The 19732-nt window shown below is 37.4% G+C and overlaps 1 protein-coding gene across 1 annotated transcript in view; it reads right to left on the bottom strand.

Moving 5' to 3' along the window:
* The window catches only part of LOC107704161 (tetratricopeptide repeat protein 28-like), a 289547-nt gene that overhangs the window by 102452 nt on the left and 167363 nt on the right, over positions 1–19732 (bottom strand). Inside the window, 2 exon segments of the mRNA XM_016507027.1 lie at positions 738–1010; positions 7100–7247. Coding sequence (XP_016362513.1) covers positions 738–1010; positions 7100–7247 — 421 coding nt within the window.

The following is a 19732-nucleotide window of genomic DNA, read 5'->3' as shown; positions in this document are numbered from 1 at the left end:
TTTATATTTTAAATTGTTTCATTTTATACTTTTATACATTTTAAAATTTTCATATATATATATATTTTTATTAAAATATAGACAGTTTCTGTTCTGATCAAATTTGGCATAACTAGGCTGTTTTTTGTTTGTTTTGTTTTTCAGTTTTTTCCCCAAATCAATAAATATACTATATTGTAAATCTCAATTGACTGTTTTTTATTTATTTATTTATTCACAAAATGTAACTATATTTTCACCCAGCTCCTTATATAAAGTTGGATATATACTGTAAGTACGTCCAACTTTATTTGCATACATACAGTATACTTTTGTAGGGGGATATATACTATATTGCAAATCTCAACGGCCTGATTTCTTGCATCGTGGCATAACATAATTAGTATTAATATTGATAAAATATAAATATTAGATTAAACTTAAATTTAAAAATGCTTAAACACAAATTAGAAATGTTGCCTTGGCAACTAACGGAAATATAAAAAAATTAGGTTGAAGTACTAAAATTACTCAAACTAAATAGAAATATTTTAAAGATAATAATAATTATAATAATGCAAATGACAAAAGCCCACAACAAAATGACTAAAACTTAAACTAAAATGAAAATGAAAATATACAAATAATAGCTAATTCAAACTATGGCATATGGTCAATAAAAACAAAATTATGTTGCAAGAAACCTAAAATCTGTTGCAGAAGTTAAAAGTCTTCACTGACTCAAAAGAGTCGCTCACCTAAAGTTTTGGCCACCTCCAGGTCTTGTTGCATGTAGGCGGTGCTCTTCTCCGTGTTGCCCAATGACCAGTAAGAGCTGCTGAGGGCCGAGAAAACAGAGCCGCGCAGCTTGAGGCTGCAGGTTCCGATCTTCAGCGCCGCCTCCAGGACCACCACAGACGCACCGTGATGGGAGGCAGTCAGCAGCTCCTGACCAATCACAGACACCACCACAATCGGACTCTTGTCCAGCTTCATCTTCTGCAGCTGCTGGTAGGTCGGCTCCAGGGATTCTACAGTAATGTAATGAGAGCGAGAGTTAGAAAAGATGTGACATGAAACATACAAAAAAAAACCTCCTCAGATTTAGTACAGTATTCTGAATACTAATACTAATCTAAATACACACTTAATGCAAATTTTACATTTACTAATCATCGAATACACAAAACTTAGATATTTAAAAAACTATGTTGGATGTTTTTTTTTTTAAGAAATTACATTGTGACGAGAGGGGCGGAGCCGAGAGCCGTGGGAACAGAGCGAGGCCGGTGGAGTACATGCTAATGCACGACACCTGCACCACTCACCGGTCTCGAGTCCAGAGAGGACCAGGCCTGGATTTTATTTTGTGTGCGGCAGTCGTCCGCGAGGGGCTGCCGCTTTACTTTCATTTTGTGTTTGTTTATTTGATTAAAGTCTTTAAACGTTCGCCGGTTCCCGCCTCCTTCTTCCCGTGACTACGAACTGTGTTACATACATTAAATCTCATAAAATGAGAGGTTTTTGTTTGGTTCTCACCAAATCAGACAAAACTAGGCAGTTTTTTTTTGCTAAGTCTAACATAATTAAACCATTCTTTGTTGGTCATTTGGACACAATTAGACGGTTTCTGAGCCAATTGGACAAAACTGAGCTGTTTCTTGCTTAATCTGACAATATTGAACAGTTCTTTGTTGTTAAATCAGACAAAATTAGAAATTTTCTGAGCAAATCTGACCATATCAAACAGTTGTTGGTAAATTGGACAAAATTAGACAGTTCCTCACCAAATCAGACAAAAACTGGCCTTTTTTTTGCTAAATTTGACAACATTGAACAGCTTTTGATGGTAAATTGGACAAAATTATGCAGTGTCTCACCATATTGAACAAAAACTGGTCTGTTTTTGGCTAAATCGGACGAAATTAAACCACTGTTGTTGGTAAATCAGACAAAATTAGACAGATTCTGACAAAATCTGCCATAACAAGGCTGTTTTTTGTCTAAATTTGACAAGACTACATAAGACTAAATCAGGTTTTACAGACAAAACAAATTTTGTCAGTCTTTTAGATATTAAAACACTCTAAATTTTCTCAGAACAACAAAACTAATAAGACAAAATCAGACCATTTTAATGCTAAATCTGACAAAATCGGGTCCATTTTCTCACTAATTGCATATGCTAATTTTATATGCAGCACCTCGTGTCACTAAAGTTACTAGCATTGGCAAGAGCTCATTCAGTTGTCATTTGTCGACTGAACTTGTATTCAGTTCATTTACACATCACAAAAATGAAAAAGAAAATGTAATTGAGCAGGTTAAACACGAGCTCGTTTACTGTACAAGCGCAGAACAAACGACTGTAAAGCTAACACGGCGTGTTCAGTGAAACAGCTTTTGTCTGCACAAGCTGAGGTGATTATTCATGTGTGTGTCGTCGCCGCACACTCAAAACAGACCTTCTTGTGGAAGTTACTCGGTAAAATATTCACCTTAGAAATGCTTATCCGTAAAACAAACCCACGTGTTACTATGCGGTAAGATGTACGAACGCACCATATGTGCAGAGGTGACCTCCGGCGGAGGAAGGAGACACAGTTAAAGAGAGAAACGCACACGCTGTCATAAATCACGACGGGCCACAGTCGAGTGTAACCCACTGCCCCGCGGGACCTCCAAAGATCCGTTTTTATCTGCCCTTCCCTCGTTTTTCTGTGGAGTGTATTTCTTACTGTCCTTCTGGGTGTGTTTGATAGCCAATTCAGCATGTTTCATCTCGGCTGCGCAAATGTGTACTGTCATAAGCGCTTTCATATCATGCCCTGCATTTCATAACAGCTGGAACACTGTGTTGACCAATCAGCAACTATCAGTTTTATAAAATGTTTTATACATTGCTGTATTATTGATTATGATTCATCAGCACATTGGTAAATCAGACAAAATAAGGCATTTTCTGAGCAAATCGTACAAAACGTAGCTGTTTTTTTTTTTGCTAAATCTGACCATCTTAAACAGTTTTTTGATGGCAAATTGGACAAAATTAGACAGTTTCTCACTAGGCTGTTTTTTGGCTAAACATCAAGATTAAACAGTTTTTGCTGGTAAATCAGACAAAATCTGAAATTGTTTTAGCAAACTGGCCAAAACTGGGCAGTTTTTTGCTAAATCTGACATTATTAAACCTTTTTTTATGATGAATTGGACAAAATTAGACAGTTTCTCAAAAAATCGGACAAAACTGGGCAGTTTTTTGCTAAATCTGACAATATTAAACAGTTTTTTATGATGAATTGGACAAAATTAGACAATGCCACCGAATTGGACAAAACGGGACTGTTTTTAGCTAAATCTGACAAGATTAAACAGGTTTGTATTGGTAAATCAGACAAAATACATTTTCTGAGCAAACTGGGGGGAAAAAAACTAAATCTGACAAGATTAAAACAGACAAGATTAGAAATTTTCTGACCAACTCAGCTAAAAAACAGACAATGTCGCCGAACTGGACAAAACTGGACTGTTTTTTGCTAAATCTGTAAAGATTAAACAGTTTTTGTTGGTAAATCAGACAAATTTAGACAGTTTCTGACCAAATCTTGCATGACTAGGCTGTTTTTTTTAAATGTCTAAAACTATGGTTTTTTTGCTTCAAGATAATTTGTGACTTTATTATTTGTTTTAAGTCTCTGGGGTATATTTGTAGCAATAGCATACATTGTATGGGTCAAAATGATTGATTTTTCTTTTATGCCAAAAATCATTAGGATATTAATAGCCTTAGTAATCCTGAAGACATTGATTAGCTTGTTCAGGTGTGTTTGATTAGGGTTGGAGCTGAACTCTGCAGGACTGCGGCTCTCTAGGACTGAACTTGCCTACCCCTGTCCTATCCTAACAAACCATACATGAATGGAGAGCTTATTTATTCAGCTATTTCGAAAAATTGACCATTATGACTGGTTTTGTGATCCAGGGTCACATTTGATGAATAGCAAGTTCAAAAGAACAGCATTTATTTGAAATCAAAGACATTTTTAAGATATACTTATCAGCTATACTGTATTTCTTTCGATCTACAGTATCTATCGAAATCTATCGAAAATCTATCCAAATTCAGCATGAATGAATCTCCTAATTGTAAAAAGACACTTCAGGAACACTGAGTGATTTCCGACAGGTTTAATTCCCTCTTCTCATGTAGCCGACAGGCGTGAAAGTCCTCTGCCGTGGGCTACAAACACTCCTCTGGGTTTGTGGTAACACATTCATATCGCGTAATTGCATTCAGCCTGACACTTTTACAAGTTGCATAAATCGGAATGGCGAGAAACTCTTTGGCTTGGGGACGGAAGTGAGTGTGTATGTGAATCTAGTTAACAGCAGACACGGGCATGATAAACAAGAGCGCAGAAGTGCTTATGCAGCCCGCCGCGGAGAGGAGGGTTTAATGATGAGCCTCTGGGTGCCTATCTTTCCTTCCTCTCGACGCTTTTCTCTTTCTCTTCATCGCTTCCCTCTCTTCTGTCGAGAGGCTTTGCCATGTGAAACAGAAGCTTTGACGTGTCTGTCTGGCGTCTCGTGGGAAGCAGCTAAATAAAGAAATAATAACAGAGACTGACAACAACATCCACTTGCATTTCATTGTGTTTACTTTCTTTTAGTCTATTTACACTACTATTCCTAAACTAAGCCGTGTGGATTTCCATATCTGTACTTCGCTGTGCATCTGGAGGAGTTCTAGTATTCCCTGTAGCTCAAAAACAGAGGTTTCAGGTAGATGCTGCACTAATTCATCACGCTTTATACCGCTGGGACGGGCTAAAAACACATCAAGAGAGAGTAGAAACCATCTGTGGATACAGTACAACCATCAATCACATCAATACTGCAAACTTTTCAAAAAAGATGTTTGCAGACCATTTCAATGACGCATTGCTTCAGTATTTATAGTATTTAGTATCCATCTTATTTATAGATAGAACGATAGAACGAATGATAGAACGAATGATAGAATGATAGTATGATAGATAGAACTATAGAACTATGGATAGATAGATAAATAGATAGAATGATAGAACGATGGATGGATGGATGGATGGATGGATAGATAGATAGATAGACAGATAGATAGATAGATAGATAGATAGAATGATGGATGGATAGACGGACGGACGGACAGACAGACAGACAGACAAATAGACAGACAGACAGATAGACGGACAGACAGACAGACAGACAGACAGATAGACGGACAGACAGACAGACAGACAGACAGATAGATAGATAGATAGTTGACGCTTTAATACTCAATTCTGTTTATATTTTGTTAATTCTGTTTAACCCTAGTGTATAGTGTATGTCTCTGGCCATTAATTATAGAGGTTTTCCTCAAGACTGACTAGTTGATCACTGTATAGTGCTGCACATCACAAACTGGAGCTAACCAGCTCAACAGGCACACGTTGGGATTATCCTGAGTGTGATTTCCGGAGTCTGCAACTTTCCAACACAAAGCTAAGAGGAGCGTCTGTTATCCCGCGCGAGCAGCCCGACACAATCGGCTCAGTTTTCGGTGGCGTCTCACCTCTCGTCTTAGCGAAAGGGCTTTAAATGGCACCTCTGATGATGTGAAGCGAAGAGGAGAACAATTAAATTAAAGTTAGGTAATCCCACATGCAAATCCTCACACAAGGGCGCTACAAAAGCGATAAAGGGATGAGGGGAAGCGAGAGAGCGGGAGAAAGCGGGTCTCTTGTTATCAGCGAGCCCAGGGGCCGTGAGCGATCACCCCTCTGCCCGGAGCCGATTTGGAGAGACTGTTCAACATAATCTACTCTCTCCGCGGCTCAGAGCGCCGCGTCTGGCTCTGAGGGACAACAGGGGGAAAAAAGGGACATAATTAGCAGATAAAACAGCCCCATTTGGACGTCCTCCCAGAGCAACGGCTGTTTGCATGACCCTGTTTATTCTGAGACTGCGATTTACATCCGAGCGTCCCGAAAGCATTTCTCAAACACCTACAGCTAGCGGCCCGTCAGAGGATGTGGTATACAGACACACACGTGCGCATAAACACACACAGACCGTCCCGCCACAGACAGCTGGACAAACTCAGTGTCAGTGGACACTTTCTAAGGCTATGTGGCATCATTCACTGCAAGCGCTGGATTTCTGCTGCTATTCTGGTTCATGGTCTGATGTTTCAAAACGTGTAGTGTTGACATTGGGTGAAAAAGACTGAAAACTGACTCCTACATTTTAGCCTTGACTTTTAGATATGGTGAAAATTAGAGAAATATTGTAGAAATAGTGAGAATTATTTATAAAATGTAAAATATAAAATGTTTATAATACTAATTACATATATTAAATATACATAAATATCTTCAATATATTAGTAAACATTAGTATATATAATTATTATATACATTAGTAAATATATATTAGTAGATATATTGATTTATTGAGGTTATGTAGAAAATATATACATATAAATATTTTCTGAAATATATAAAATGTAAATATTTTACACAGACACATACAGTATATATATATATATATATACACACACGCACACACACACACACACACTGTATATCAATTATCTATTTTTAAAATACTGATCAATCTCCTAATTCTGTCAAATAAACATCTACAAATAGTTTGGAAGCTTCAAAAATTATAATAAGCACAGAAACACTGTAATTCCGCTAGTAGAGAATTGAGACTTTACTCTTTCATTCAGTGCATAAAAATGCAAAATTATCTAAAATAAGGGAGCAGGTCACATATGATCCGAAAGAAAAAAAAACACACAAAAAAGCACATTATAGACACTGAAACCCCCATTATCATGCTCATTATAGTCAGCAGATGAATCTACACCAGAAGAGCCCAAAAAAGCATGTTGCATCTTCAGTTTATATTTCTCACTCATCTGAAATTATTTTTAAACATCATTTCCTACTCAGATTTTGGCATTTTTAGATTTCAAATAAGACAATATATGGCCCATTCATGTACCTTTTTCACTAATGAAATTCTCTTTATTATATTTAAGAGGCTGTTTTCAGGAATTTGACCCCAAAACCTGTACAAACATGCCGTGTACCTCTTAGAGGGGACTTCATGGCGGCCTCCACCATTCCCACCAGCAGCTGCAGGCTCTTGGGATCCTGCGCCAGTCCCGAGGCGAAGGCGGCCAGGGCATCCGCATGGCGCCCCAGGTACTGAAGGGCAACACCCTGTCGGAAGTATGCCTGCAGAAAGAGGACCAGAGAGAAAGCATGTTAGTACTGTCATCCACTTCAATGAACAAGCAACATATTCTGGATCAAATTCATCATGGTGTTGCCCTTCACCAGTGCAGACGGCTTCCTCCAAGAATTCAATCTTAAAGTGCACAAATCAAAGCGATCTGAACAAAAACCCAAACCATAAGTGTTAAACCACAGTGTGAAACCCATTTAGACATGAATGATTCCTCAAATCATGCATCTCTTGATCAGACGCACGTACCAACAAAAACATCTTAAAAAATCCCAAAGACTCACACTGACCTGAGCCATATCTGTTTACTGTGAAGATTAACAGGAAAATGCATGCTAAACAAACACATTTATGATGTTTAAAGGAATACTTCAGCCAAAAATGCTAATTTACCCACCCTCAGGCCATCCAAGATGTTGGTGAGTTTGTTTCTTCATGGGAACAGATTTGAAATATGTAGCATTCCATCACTTGCTCAGCAGTGTATCCTCTGCAGTGAATGGGTGCCGTCACAATGAGAGTCCAAACAGCTGATAAAAACATCACAATAATCCACACCACTCCAGTCCATCAATTAATGTCTTACGAAGCAAAAAGCTGCATGTTTGTAAGAAACAAAATCATTATTAAGATGTTTCAACTTTAAACCATCACTTCTCGGCTATAATATGAGTCCATAATCCATAATAATGCTTCCTACAAGGAAAAAGTCCATTCTCTGTTGTCCTCTCACATCAAAATCCACTAACATATCTGTTTAGAACTGTTTTTGACTGTTTTGTCTTATAATCAGATTTTTCACAGCAGATGACTTTTTCACTGGAGGAAGCAATATTACAGACTTGTATTTTAGCTGGAAGCAGCGGTTTGATAATACATTTGCCTTAATAATAAATGTATTTCTTACAAACATGCAGCTTTTTGCTTCGCAAGATGTTAACTGATGGACTGGAGTGGTGTGGATTATTGTGATGTTTTTTTCAGCTGTTTGGACTCTCATTCTGACGGCACCCATTCACTGCAGAGCATCCACTGGTGAACAAGTGATGCAATGCTATTTCTCAAATCTGTTTGCATGAACAAACTATATCTCGGATGGTCTGAGTGTGAGTACATTTTCAGCAAATATTAATGTTTGGCTGAACTACTCCTTTAAAGTTTGTCCATCATGTAGGTGCTGATACGGACGTTGTATCTCAGACATGCATGCATTCATGTTTTCAAAGGGGTTGCTGTTATTTTGATCATGCGATGCACACCAGACCGCTCGACTGGATTAAATATCACAGTAGTTCACTTCCCAGAACACATAATGTCCTCTCTATATTCACCGTGAGGGAGATGGGCTGATAAACACCATCATTTTCACTGGCGTTTGACTAAAGTGTTGCCCGGTCCGAGCGGACTCACATCTCCGCCGACATACAGCTCGTTCACAATTATCATCTCACACAGCCGTTTATTAGATCGGCCCGAGCGTGCGGCCCACTTCCAGCCGAGCTGATAACGGTTGGGAAGGGGACCAGCAGAAGATTAAGACATGACATTGAATTTATGAAGGCCCCTATAATTAATTTCACTTTGCACAAGGAGCCCTTTGATTACAGACTACCTCTTTTTTTTGTCGGACAGCTTCATTGAAACGAATGAGGATGCATATTGAATTCAACACATTAACCTTTGGTCTAACCATGTTATTATAGGACGTCGCAGGCCACCGTGCTCGGCTCGATATTAATTGCCTCTTTGTATACGGCCCACTGCACCACGATTGGACGCGCTCGGCCACTGTACGGACACATGCACGTTGAGCGCTTTTAGATTTCGACAACAATATCTGCCCGGAGGCAAATGGATTCAGGGGTTTGTTTCAGACGCCTGGGATTTAATCCTATTTCTGTAATGTAATTTTAAAACAAATGTGCTTTTCTTTTAGTGAAAGCGAATCAAACACGTGATTATTCAACGTAAGCGAACAGAACACTTGCACTCCGTCGGTTTTAAATTAGAATTAAGTTGATTAAATGACAGGCCGGGCTTTGTGCTACATCTCTCCGCTGAATCCGAAAGCTCTAATTGGTCGATTAGCATACAGCATTCCCAGCGCAGATGCTGACGGCTCTGTGATTTCATCCGGCATCGCTTTCATTCCCGCGCACACCACACCAATCTCTCCACCTCTCATTTCACTTTATTTACTTTATGTATTTAATTTCCCATCACATGCAAAGAGGAAAAAAAAGAGCTTCCACAATCTGGTCTGAACAAAGCAGGCGTTAAAAGACAAAACAAAGCACTGGAACTCAAGGATTTTAATGATCTTCAGATCCATTAATGATTCTTGAACATCAGTATTCTTGTGCTAATGTGGACAGAATGTCATACACTCAAAAAAAAATGCTGGGTTAAATACAACCCAGTGCTGGGTAAAATATGGGCAAACCCAGTGATTGGGTTGTTTTCAACCAACAGTTGGGTTAAATGTTTAACCCAATGTTCTGGGTAGTAACCCAAATGCTGGGTCAAAACAACCCAATCGCTGGTTTTGTCCATATCATACCCAGCACTGGGTTGTATTTAACCCAGCATTTTTTAGAGTGTACTAAAATACTTTGATAACTGCAGAAAGGCCAAATAATCATTAATTTTACCCAAGTTGTGAGAAAAGAGAAAAACAGACAAACAACAAAAAACTGCATGCTAAATAGACACTAAATAGCCAAAACATATTTCCTTTACGTTGCCCTCACTGGTTGCACACAACAACAAACATACAGCGCAACCAGTATAGTGATTCACAAACAAATGACTCTTATGAAATATGAAACAAAAGAAGACTCATGATTCCTGAATGACTCACTCAATCATTAAGCAGCTCTTAAAATATGTAAACAAACATGTTACCAAATACATTATTGTTTGTTTAGTATATAGAGGTCAAATTTTTTATCAGCTTCCTTAAATGACTAAAAGAACTCTTCAAGGAATCATTAAAGATGATGTAACTTGTTCAATGTTAAGATAGTTTCTCCTAAAATCTGAAGACAGGAGGAGTGTTCGGAAAACAGGTTAAAAATGACTTATTAACCGGTTCTTCATAATAAATCAATCTCGAATCCATAATTTATGAGTCTAAATCAGTTAAATGACTCACTCAATCACTGAATCCATCAGAATGGCTCTTAAAATACATATTAAAACAATAAAAATGGTGTTTTTTTGTTTAGTATATTATTAGGCCCAACTTATTTTCACCCTCAGAATTATAAAAGGTGATAAAGGTGATGTGTAATTTAATTTATGCAATGTTAAAATATTTGCTCTGTTAATCTTGTCCAGCCCAACATCAGCAACACTGATTCAACCAATTATGTGAGTGTGGGGGCGGGACTATCTGTTTGACAAACCAATGAAGGGAGGAGGAGTGTTCAGGAAACCTGAAAAACTTTCAGCATTTTCAAATTTCTTTTGATGATCCTATAGTGGAACAGAAACAGAATCTTTAAGTGGTATTCAGAACTAGAATTCATTCAATTCGATATATAGTAGCAGAAATGTAGTCTGCATGATTCTACATCCTTCAGATGATCCAGCTCTCCAGTGCGTGTCAATCCAGTCTTGTTTCTCAGGGACTGCTGGAGAATGACTGAGTCGGGTTGGCATATGGAGACACAACTGTTCAGATCAAGTGTGGCGCCTGGCTGCGCTGGCACCTGACATCTTAAATGTGACACTCCATCCACAGTCAATTACATATAATCATAACCACGGTCATAACACTGGGAAAACTGTCAAACACACCTCTCAGCTGCATGACACACTGAGCTTCCTTCAGCTCTCCAAGTTTTTCAGCTTTCAGGATGATGAGCTACTGCCTTTTTTTTTTCAAGGTTCCAGCGGAATGAGTGGCAAAACAAAAATGAATCAATCCCGCAAAGCCCCCCCGCCGTGATTCAGATGTTTTCTGAGCATTTCAATTGAAAACTCGAACAGCAGCATGCTTTGCGGCGCATTATGAGGTTTAAACGTGTGCTGAATTAAAATGATTTCCACACAGTAACAGCAATGAATCTGAGACCAGACGCCTATAGAGCACTGAGAATATACTTGTATATGAATATGTTGTATTGAATATCGTATTAACGCGTGAACTTTTTTTGTACTAGTATGTGTGTGTGTGTGATATAACATTTAACATATTCTCTCTCATTACAGTCATGTGATAAGAAAGTACATTATTATTTTTATTGTTTTTATTACTGTTTATTTGATATAGCTCATTCCAAATTCATATTAACTGAAATTACATTAATCACAAATTCAAATTAATTATATATTATATTATTTTATTATATGATAAAGATAGATTATATATACATTTTAGTAAATTTTTCCTTGCAAATTCTCTCATTACAAGTAATGTGATAAAAAGTAAAGATATTATTTACATTTATGTACAAAACTTTAATAAACATAAACATTTATGCAGAATTATTTCCATTAAAATTTATTTAATCCATTACAGTAAACTATGTTTTGAAGTAATGAGAATCTAATGTGAATCACTAAGAATTCTGAAAAAGACAAGTCAAACATCCAGACACATTACCGTAATGAAAATATGGAAGAAAAATGAGTTAATTATCATGAAAATAATGTCACAATGCAAAAAAAGCACTTCATGGTCTTTAATTTCTTGATCCAAAAATAATTGCTAATTGTTTTTATTCAAATTTTGGCTGAAATATGACCCAAAATGTGCTCTAGTAAAATCTGTCTGTATCACAGTTGTACATAAGTGCCCTTAACAGACATCATTCCTATAGGCAGGTACACTTTGCCCCCTGATGGAGTCACTGGCTGCCCAGCAACACTCGCCTGGCAACGCTCGCCCCCTCCGGTACCTCACCTGCTGTGATTCTGGCTAAAAACACGGACAGAAAAGTGTGATGAAGAGATGAAGCAAACGACGCTGTTCAGGACTAATTACTGAGCCAGACTCTGCTGTGCCGCTAATCACCTGACTTACACAAACTACAAAGAGAACCAAATAATTATGAGGCTGAAAAACTTAATTACAGCGCATTTGTGCAGATATTTAATGACTAACTTGTCCATTGATGTGCTTTATGGTGGTGATGACCAGCTGTGTGTGATGGTTATGGCCACAATGCTACAACAGCTGCTTTACTGTCCTGATGGACGATCGGTGCAGCTTCTTTTCAAAAGTCCAAGTCTAGAGTCAAACATTGACTAAAATTTGACCTAGACTTGACCTTGAAACATTGTAGACTTGAAAAAAAGACTGAATGTGTTACAAGATACTTAAAGTCAAGCTACCCTTTACAAAGGAAGTCATAAAAAGTAGCTAACTATTACACTCAAGTTAAGAGAGCCGATATCTTTTTAATGATATAACATCAGATGATACAATTCACTTTTTATATTCAAACAATTCATCATCAAGCAATTACCCAGCAAAAAAACAAACAGTTGGCCTCTTAATTAGAGTGCTAAACATTAAACTGAATTTCAATTTTACACTAAACACAATAAACTCAGAAATCAATCACAATTATATATAATGAAAACAAAGTGACAAATACTAGCATTTAACCAAATGTTTCACAAGAACAACACCAACAACAAAAGACATGGGGACTCAAATTAAGTGAAATGAATACTGTATATATATATATTCCTTTTTATATGTATTTATTCTTGCTATTATTATTAATGTTATTATTATTAACAAAATGTTATGATGATATCATTTACATGAATCCTTTAAAACTGATTCATTAAAATGAATCAATTGATTCACTGAATTGATTCACTAAAATGAATCAGAATCAACAGTTTAGGTGGTGTTTGATTATTGCCAAAACACTATTATTGTATCATTTACATGAACTCTTTAAAATGAATTAATTGATTCACTGTAACGATTCACTAAAATGAATCAGATTCAGTAGTTTGAGGTGTTAGATTTTTTGCCTCAGCTTGTGTCGTGTAGAGTTGAGCGTGCAATACAACATGAATGATCAAAAACAAACATGATGAAAAACCCAGAATTTTTTTGATAAAAAGCACCAATTTACTAGAAAAGTGGCACTTTAAACTACTGTCACAGTAAAAACTAGTTAAGTTAGTAGCATGTTTATTTTTATCTATTCACTCCTCAACTCTGAAAATCCACAAAACACTTTTCTGTATGTATTGAAGTTAGTGACCATAAAATGTGACATTCATATCCAACCATATCTCAGCTGGCAGCCAAAATGCATTTACTGTGCAATCACACGCGTTCCATCGGCGAGTGCCATCGATCCACGATCCGCATCAAACTGTGAAAGGATGCGTCGAAAAAAGGTCACACTTCAGGACCGTAATCAATGCTGCACATTCAGCATTCAGCGCCTGTCACAACTTCCTCATGCTGCACGATGATGGGCTCGAAAACGCCCAAGAAACCTACCATTGTAATCACACCTGTCTGGAATCAGCATCAGAGCGGCGGGTGACAGATAAGTGCGCGCTGACGCTAATTGTGCTGGTTCTGATGCCAGAATTTCCCATTTCGAGACTCATGCAACACGCAGTACACCTGACGTGGAAATCAAAGAGCCCTGGATTAGTCAATGCCACGTTCTGATCATCAAATCTGGTGTTTATGGGTAATAAGAGTGTTCATAATGCAACGACAATGGTGGAGTGGAGCTTTGCAGATTAGCAGATGCTTAACTTATTGATTGTTAAATGCATTAATCAAAGCCAGATGGCGGATACGCCAACACTGTCTGGCGTGAGTGTGGAAGTGCTACAAAAATGCAACTGAATGCATTTACAATGCAGCCATCAAAATGTGTGCAGCGATTGATGCAAGTCTTTGACATCTGGTGGGAACTTCCTCCGAGAAGTGCCAACTTTTCAAGCTTGTTTCTCAAGAGCTCTGGCTTGGTTTTCTACCTCATGCAGAGTAAATTTACTGCAAAACAGGAAATTATTATTATTATTATTCACAATAAAAAAATATTATATCATTTATACGCATCGTTTAAAATGAATCCATTAAAATGAATCAGACTCAGCAGTTAGGAGATGTTTGATTATTGCCTAAATGCTTTTATTACATCATTTACATGAATCCGTTAAAATTAATTCATTAAAGTGAATCAATGGATTCACTAAAATGAATCCGTCTCAGCAGTTTATAGGAGGTGTTTGATTATTGCCTAAATGCTATTATTATATAATTTACAAGAATCCTTAAAAATGAATTCATTAAAATTATTCAATTGATTCACTAAAATGAACCTTCTTATTATATCATGTACATCAATCCTTTAAAATTACTTCATTAAAATGAATAAACTGATTCACTAATGATTCACTAAAATGAACCAGACTCAACAGTTTAGGTGTTTGATTATTGCCTAAACACTATTATTATACCATTTACATGAATCCTTTAAAATGAATTCATTAAATTGAATTAATTGATTCACTAAAATAAATCAGACTCAACAGTTTTAAGAGATGTTTTGATTTTTTTTTTTTTTTTAGTTTTGACACATCTAGTATGAAAGAAGTGCCAACTTTTCAAGCTGTTTCTCAAGAGCTCTGGCTTGTTTTTCTACCCTGTGCAGAGAGTAAATTTACTGCAAAAACCGGAAAGCGTGCAAAGCTCTGCAGAAGTGTGTCAGTGACGCGGTAAATGTTGCATGTTATCCTTCTTTTCCTTCACAAATTCCCTTGGGAACGTGATGCAGGATGTGCGCTGACCTTCCCTACATTACCTTCATCTGGTTCACCTTCAAGAACATTAATGCAACGGCTCAGAAAAAAGAAAGAAATGCAGTTAATGATAAATAAGATTAACTGCAAGCATGTAGGACTTCCATATGAACGCCTCGTTAAAGAACCAGTCGTTCATGTTTCATATTTTCACTCGTATTCGTGGAAATCTTTGCGGGATGCTTTACAGCACGCCTCCTTACAAAGCAGATGTAGTTAAAAATGAATTCAGTATTAAACATAAATGTGGGAATTAAAAAGACTTTAGAGGGCCTAGAGAGCTACATCAGCAGCGCTGCGAGACGAGCCGAAACAGATCGGGCGAAATCTGCTGACTTTTATCTTAACTGTGAGCGCCGACGTCAAGATGCAGCACACATCCTTCAGAAGGAAAAAGCCTGCAGGCATTTCTGTGAAGACATCGAGCCGATCACATTGCATACTGTATGGCGTCTCACCTCTCATCCACTTTATTAACCTTAATTAGATTTCATTATAAAACAATCACCTCCGATTCTCATGGAGCCGCTCATAGGATTAGCCTTTTAAACAATCACTACATAAACACTTGCATTAGCATTAGAGCTATTCGCTAAGTCAAGTACCATTGCTCTGCTTGAGGTAAGGGATTCAAACAAACCCAGCTGACATGAAAAATGCCTTTTTAGCACTTAGATTCACAATGTAGTAGATGCTAAAACAAGCCAAACTGGGCCAGTAAGAAGCAATCACCCAGAAACACGTCATGCAAACAGCCCCTCAAGACATCCACACCCTAGAAACCTGGAATTAACTTCCTATCACTCAAAACATCCAAGAAAACTCACAGAAACATACTAACAACCACTTAAAACACCCTAGCACCCACAGACCCTAGCAACGTGCTAAGTCGCCTAAACACCTCACAATGTATTAACAACCACACTGAACACCCTAGCAACCACACAGAAACATTTTAACAGCCACCTAAAACACCCTAGCAACCCCATAGCAACATATAAACCACTCGTAAGAGCAAAGCAACCTCATAGCAACATGCTAACAACAACTTAAAATACACTAGCAATGTGCCAACAGCCTTTCAAAACACCCTAGAGACCTGGTTAACAACCACCCTGAACACCCTAGCAACCCTACAGCAACATATTAACTACCTAAACTGCCCTAGTAACCTCATAACAACATTCAAACAAGCACACAGAACACCTTAGCAACCCCATAGCAACATATCAACCGTCCAGAAGCAACTAGTAACCTTAAAGCAACACGCTAACAACCATCCAGAACATCCAATAACCCTACAGCAACATTAACCACCAAGAAGCAATAGTAACCTCAAAGCAACACATTAACGACCACCCAGAACACCCTAGCAACCCCATAGCAACATATTAACCACCCAGAATCACCTAGTAACCTCAAAGCAACACGTTAACAACCACCCAGAACACCCTAGCAACCCCATAGCAATGCATGAACCACCCAGAAACACCAAGAAACCTCATAGCAACACACTAATACCAAACACCATAGAAACCTCACAGCAGTGTTAACAATCACCCAGCAACCTTATATAAATTTCTTAAACACACAGAACATCCTAGTGACCCCAAAGCAACACATTAACCACCTTGAACAACCTAGCAACATGCTAACAACATCCTGGCACCCTAGTAACCTTACAACATGCTAACAACCACTCAGAACACCATAGCAACCCCATAGCAACCTATGAACCTTCCAGCACAAACTAACAATCTCACAGCAACATGCTAACAACATCCTGGCACCCTAGTAACCTCACATGCTAACAAGCACTCAGAACACCATAGTAAGAAGAACTAGCAATGCCCTGGAAAACTATACAAATATGTTTCATGATGGAATTTGTTTGCTAAGATGATGAAATCTCTGTCTAAATGTGGAATATTACCAAATACTATTGAGGCCCAAGTACATAATTTACTCTCAGTCGCTACATATTTGGAGTTATAAACCTGAAGCACATGGACAACATGGCTGCCCGTGAGATGATTACAAACACAGATCGCTAAACTGAACTTGAGTGACACTGAGAAACAGGAAACCGAGGGATACTAAAATAGCAGATGTTTAGCTTGTGCGTCCACTAACACGTAAACAACCGATCCGGACAAGACTGTTAGCGCAGGAGAGAGAGGAAAAACGCTGCTAGAGAGAACTGGGGCAGGTTTTTATATTATATTGTCCAGCAGCTCTGTTTCCAGCTAGCCTGGAATGCTCGCGCTCAGATCTCCCATGCGATTACCAGACAAATGCAGCCTAATTCGCAACACATGCAGCGGTTTAAATATAGAACCGCTAATTTAAGTTCTCCGCAGACTCTGGATTTTAGCAAGTCAATAGACTTAGTCTTAGTTGCTCAGCTGACATTTGTCTGCCATGTAAAGCATTCCCAAGGGTCGACCCAGTTTTCACCGTTTCCAGTCTTTTAAAAGAGCAATTTGTAAGAGCTGTCATTAGCCACCGGCTGAAAGTGGTGCAGCACAAACGGGCACCTTCAGGTGAAAGCACAGAGGTGGCAAAGTCTAATGGTTAACATCAACATGAAATCAAAATAGTCGGCCATTTATTACACATTCCTGGTCTTACTTACAACTATTTATTAGTGCACAATATTCCAGAAGAAAAGAAATGCCTCTTATTTTTCAACAATCTGTCATATAAAGACAGTTTTCACCAATTATTGATGAAATACATAGTTAACACTTAGACATAGCCCAAAATAATGGTGAAAATAAATTACGATCGGAAAACAACTTTACTAATATTCATAATTCAGTTTTAATAATAATAGTAAAAATAACAATAATAATAATAATATCACTAATATTTATTATATTATTATTAACTTAATAACTGCCTAATATAATTATTTAAAAATAATAATAACTAATAATAACTCAAATCAATATTTATTATTAAAATATGTTGTTTCAATAGCTCCACTAATAATAATATATTATCATTTAATTTATTATAATTAAATAATAATATATTATCATTTAATTTATTATAATTATTAAAAGTAATATTTATTAAAATATACTTATTGCTATAGAACATGACTAATGACTAATAATATGACTAAAAGCAACAACAACTAATAATAATATAATTTATATCATAATTTATTAATATATTATAAATATAATATCATTTATATATATTTTATATATTATGCAATTCTAATATAAATATATTATTATTATTATTATTATTATACGTTATAAAATAGTAACAACAATAGTTTAACTAAAAGTAATAATTATAAAATATTTGTATTGTTTTAATACTAATAAAAATACTAATAAACTAATAATAATAATAATAACATGTATTGTTTATTTATAATTATTAATTAAATAATTAAATGTACATTTATTATTGTTGTTGTTGTTGAAAGTAATAGTTATTATTAGACTATTTTAATGTTAACATATAAATAATAATTAACATTTGATTCTGAATATTGGTTATTAGACATTTACAGATGAAAATATTCAAAACTGGTCTTAAAAAACACATTATTGGCCAATCTCTACACACAACTGGCTCACCGACTCCAGTTACACCTCTGATCTGGTTAAAGGTAGCCAGTCCACCTGCAGGGAGATTAAGACACGACAAAGCAAACAACCAACCTTAATTGAAACTGCCGTCACCAACTGTTCATAGTATGATGGCGCAGCCCAAAACAACAGGGCTAATCTGCATGAATATTCATCTGGATTCCTGTGGGAAGCTAATCAAACGTTATTAATCTGCTCATGGTTGTCTTTGCGATATTTCAAATGAGACAAATGAGTATGTTTCCGCACCAGCAGGAGACTACTTGTCACCTGACCCGGAGGGACGAGTGCTCCAGGACCGCGGCCTGAGACGTGTCAGTATCCCGTCTGCTCAAAGGGGGATGCACCTGGGAATGTAGAAGCTTCAGGCGGCACTATAATGGTAAGGACAGCATCCAGCCAAGCCGTCCCCTGCAGCTCGCCGCTGCAGCGTAAAGTGCACTGGAGTAGGAAATTGAGGCCGCTGCAAGTTCAGCTTTCTTCCGAAAGAGCCCTATTTCACACGACGAGGGGTTTAGGCAATTACTTGTGACAATGGCTGGCATGGCAACCGAGAGAAAGATTGATCTGGACACGAAACAACTGTGTTTGCTTTATTAAAAGTAATTCATCACCCTGCCCGTGTGTAATGACGCTTTAGGAATGTGTGCAAACGGACAGATATCAGGACATCAGGGAATCGGACGTACACAAACACACATCTCTGCTGGGCGTTAAAGGGGTCATATGATGTGATTTCAATTTTTCCTTTCTCTTTGGAGTGTTACAAGCTCTTGGTGCATAAAGAAGATCTGTAAAGTTGCAAAGACTAAAGTCTCAAATCCAAAGAGATATTCTTTATAAAAGTTAAGAGTCAGCCACACCTACCTAAAACGGCTCGTTCTAACACGCCCCCACATATCTACGTCACTATCTGGGAAGATTTGCATAACGCCGCCCAAATGTTCACGCAAAGAAAGAAGGCGTAACTTTTAGTCTCACTGTAGTATTGTTCCCACCGCCGCCGCCATGTCGTGAAGGCGCGGTGTGCTTCATTGTGAAAGCGAAACTACTTTGTTTGGCCTTCC

This window comes from Sinocyclocheilus anshuiensis, unplaced genomic scaffold (assembly GCF_001515605.1).
Source record: "Sinocyclocheilus anshuiensis isolate Anshui unplaced genomic scaffold, SAMN03320099.WGS_v1.1 scaffold690, whole genome shotgun sequence".
NCBI classification, from domain to species: domain Eukaryota; kingdom Metazoa; phylum Chordata; class Actinopteri; order Cypriniformes; family Cyprinidae; genus Sinocyclocheilus; species Sinocyclocheilus anshuiensis.
This window is presented reverse-complemented; position numbering and strand designations above follow the sequence as displayed.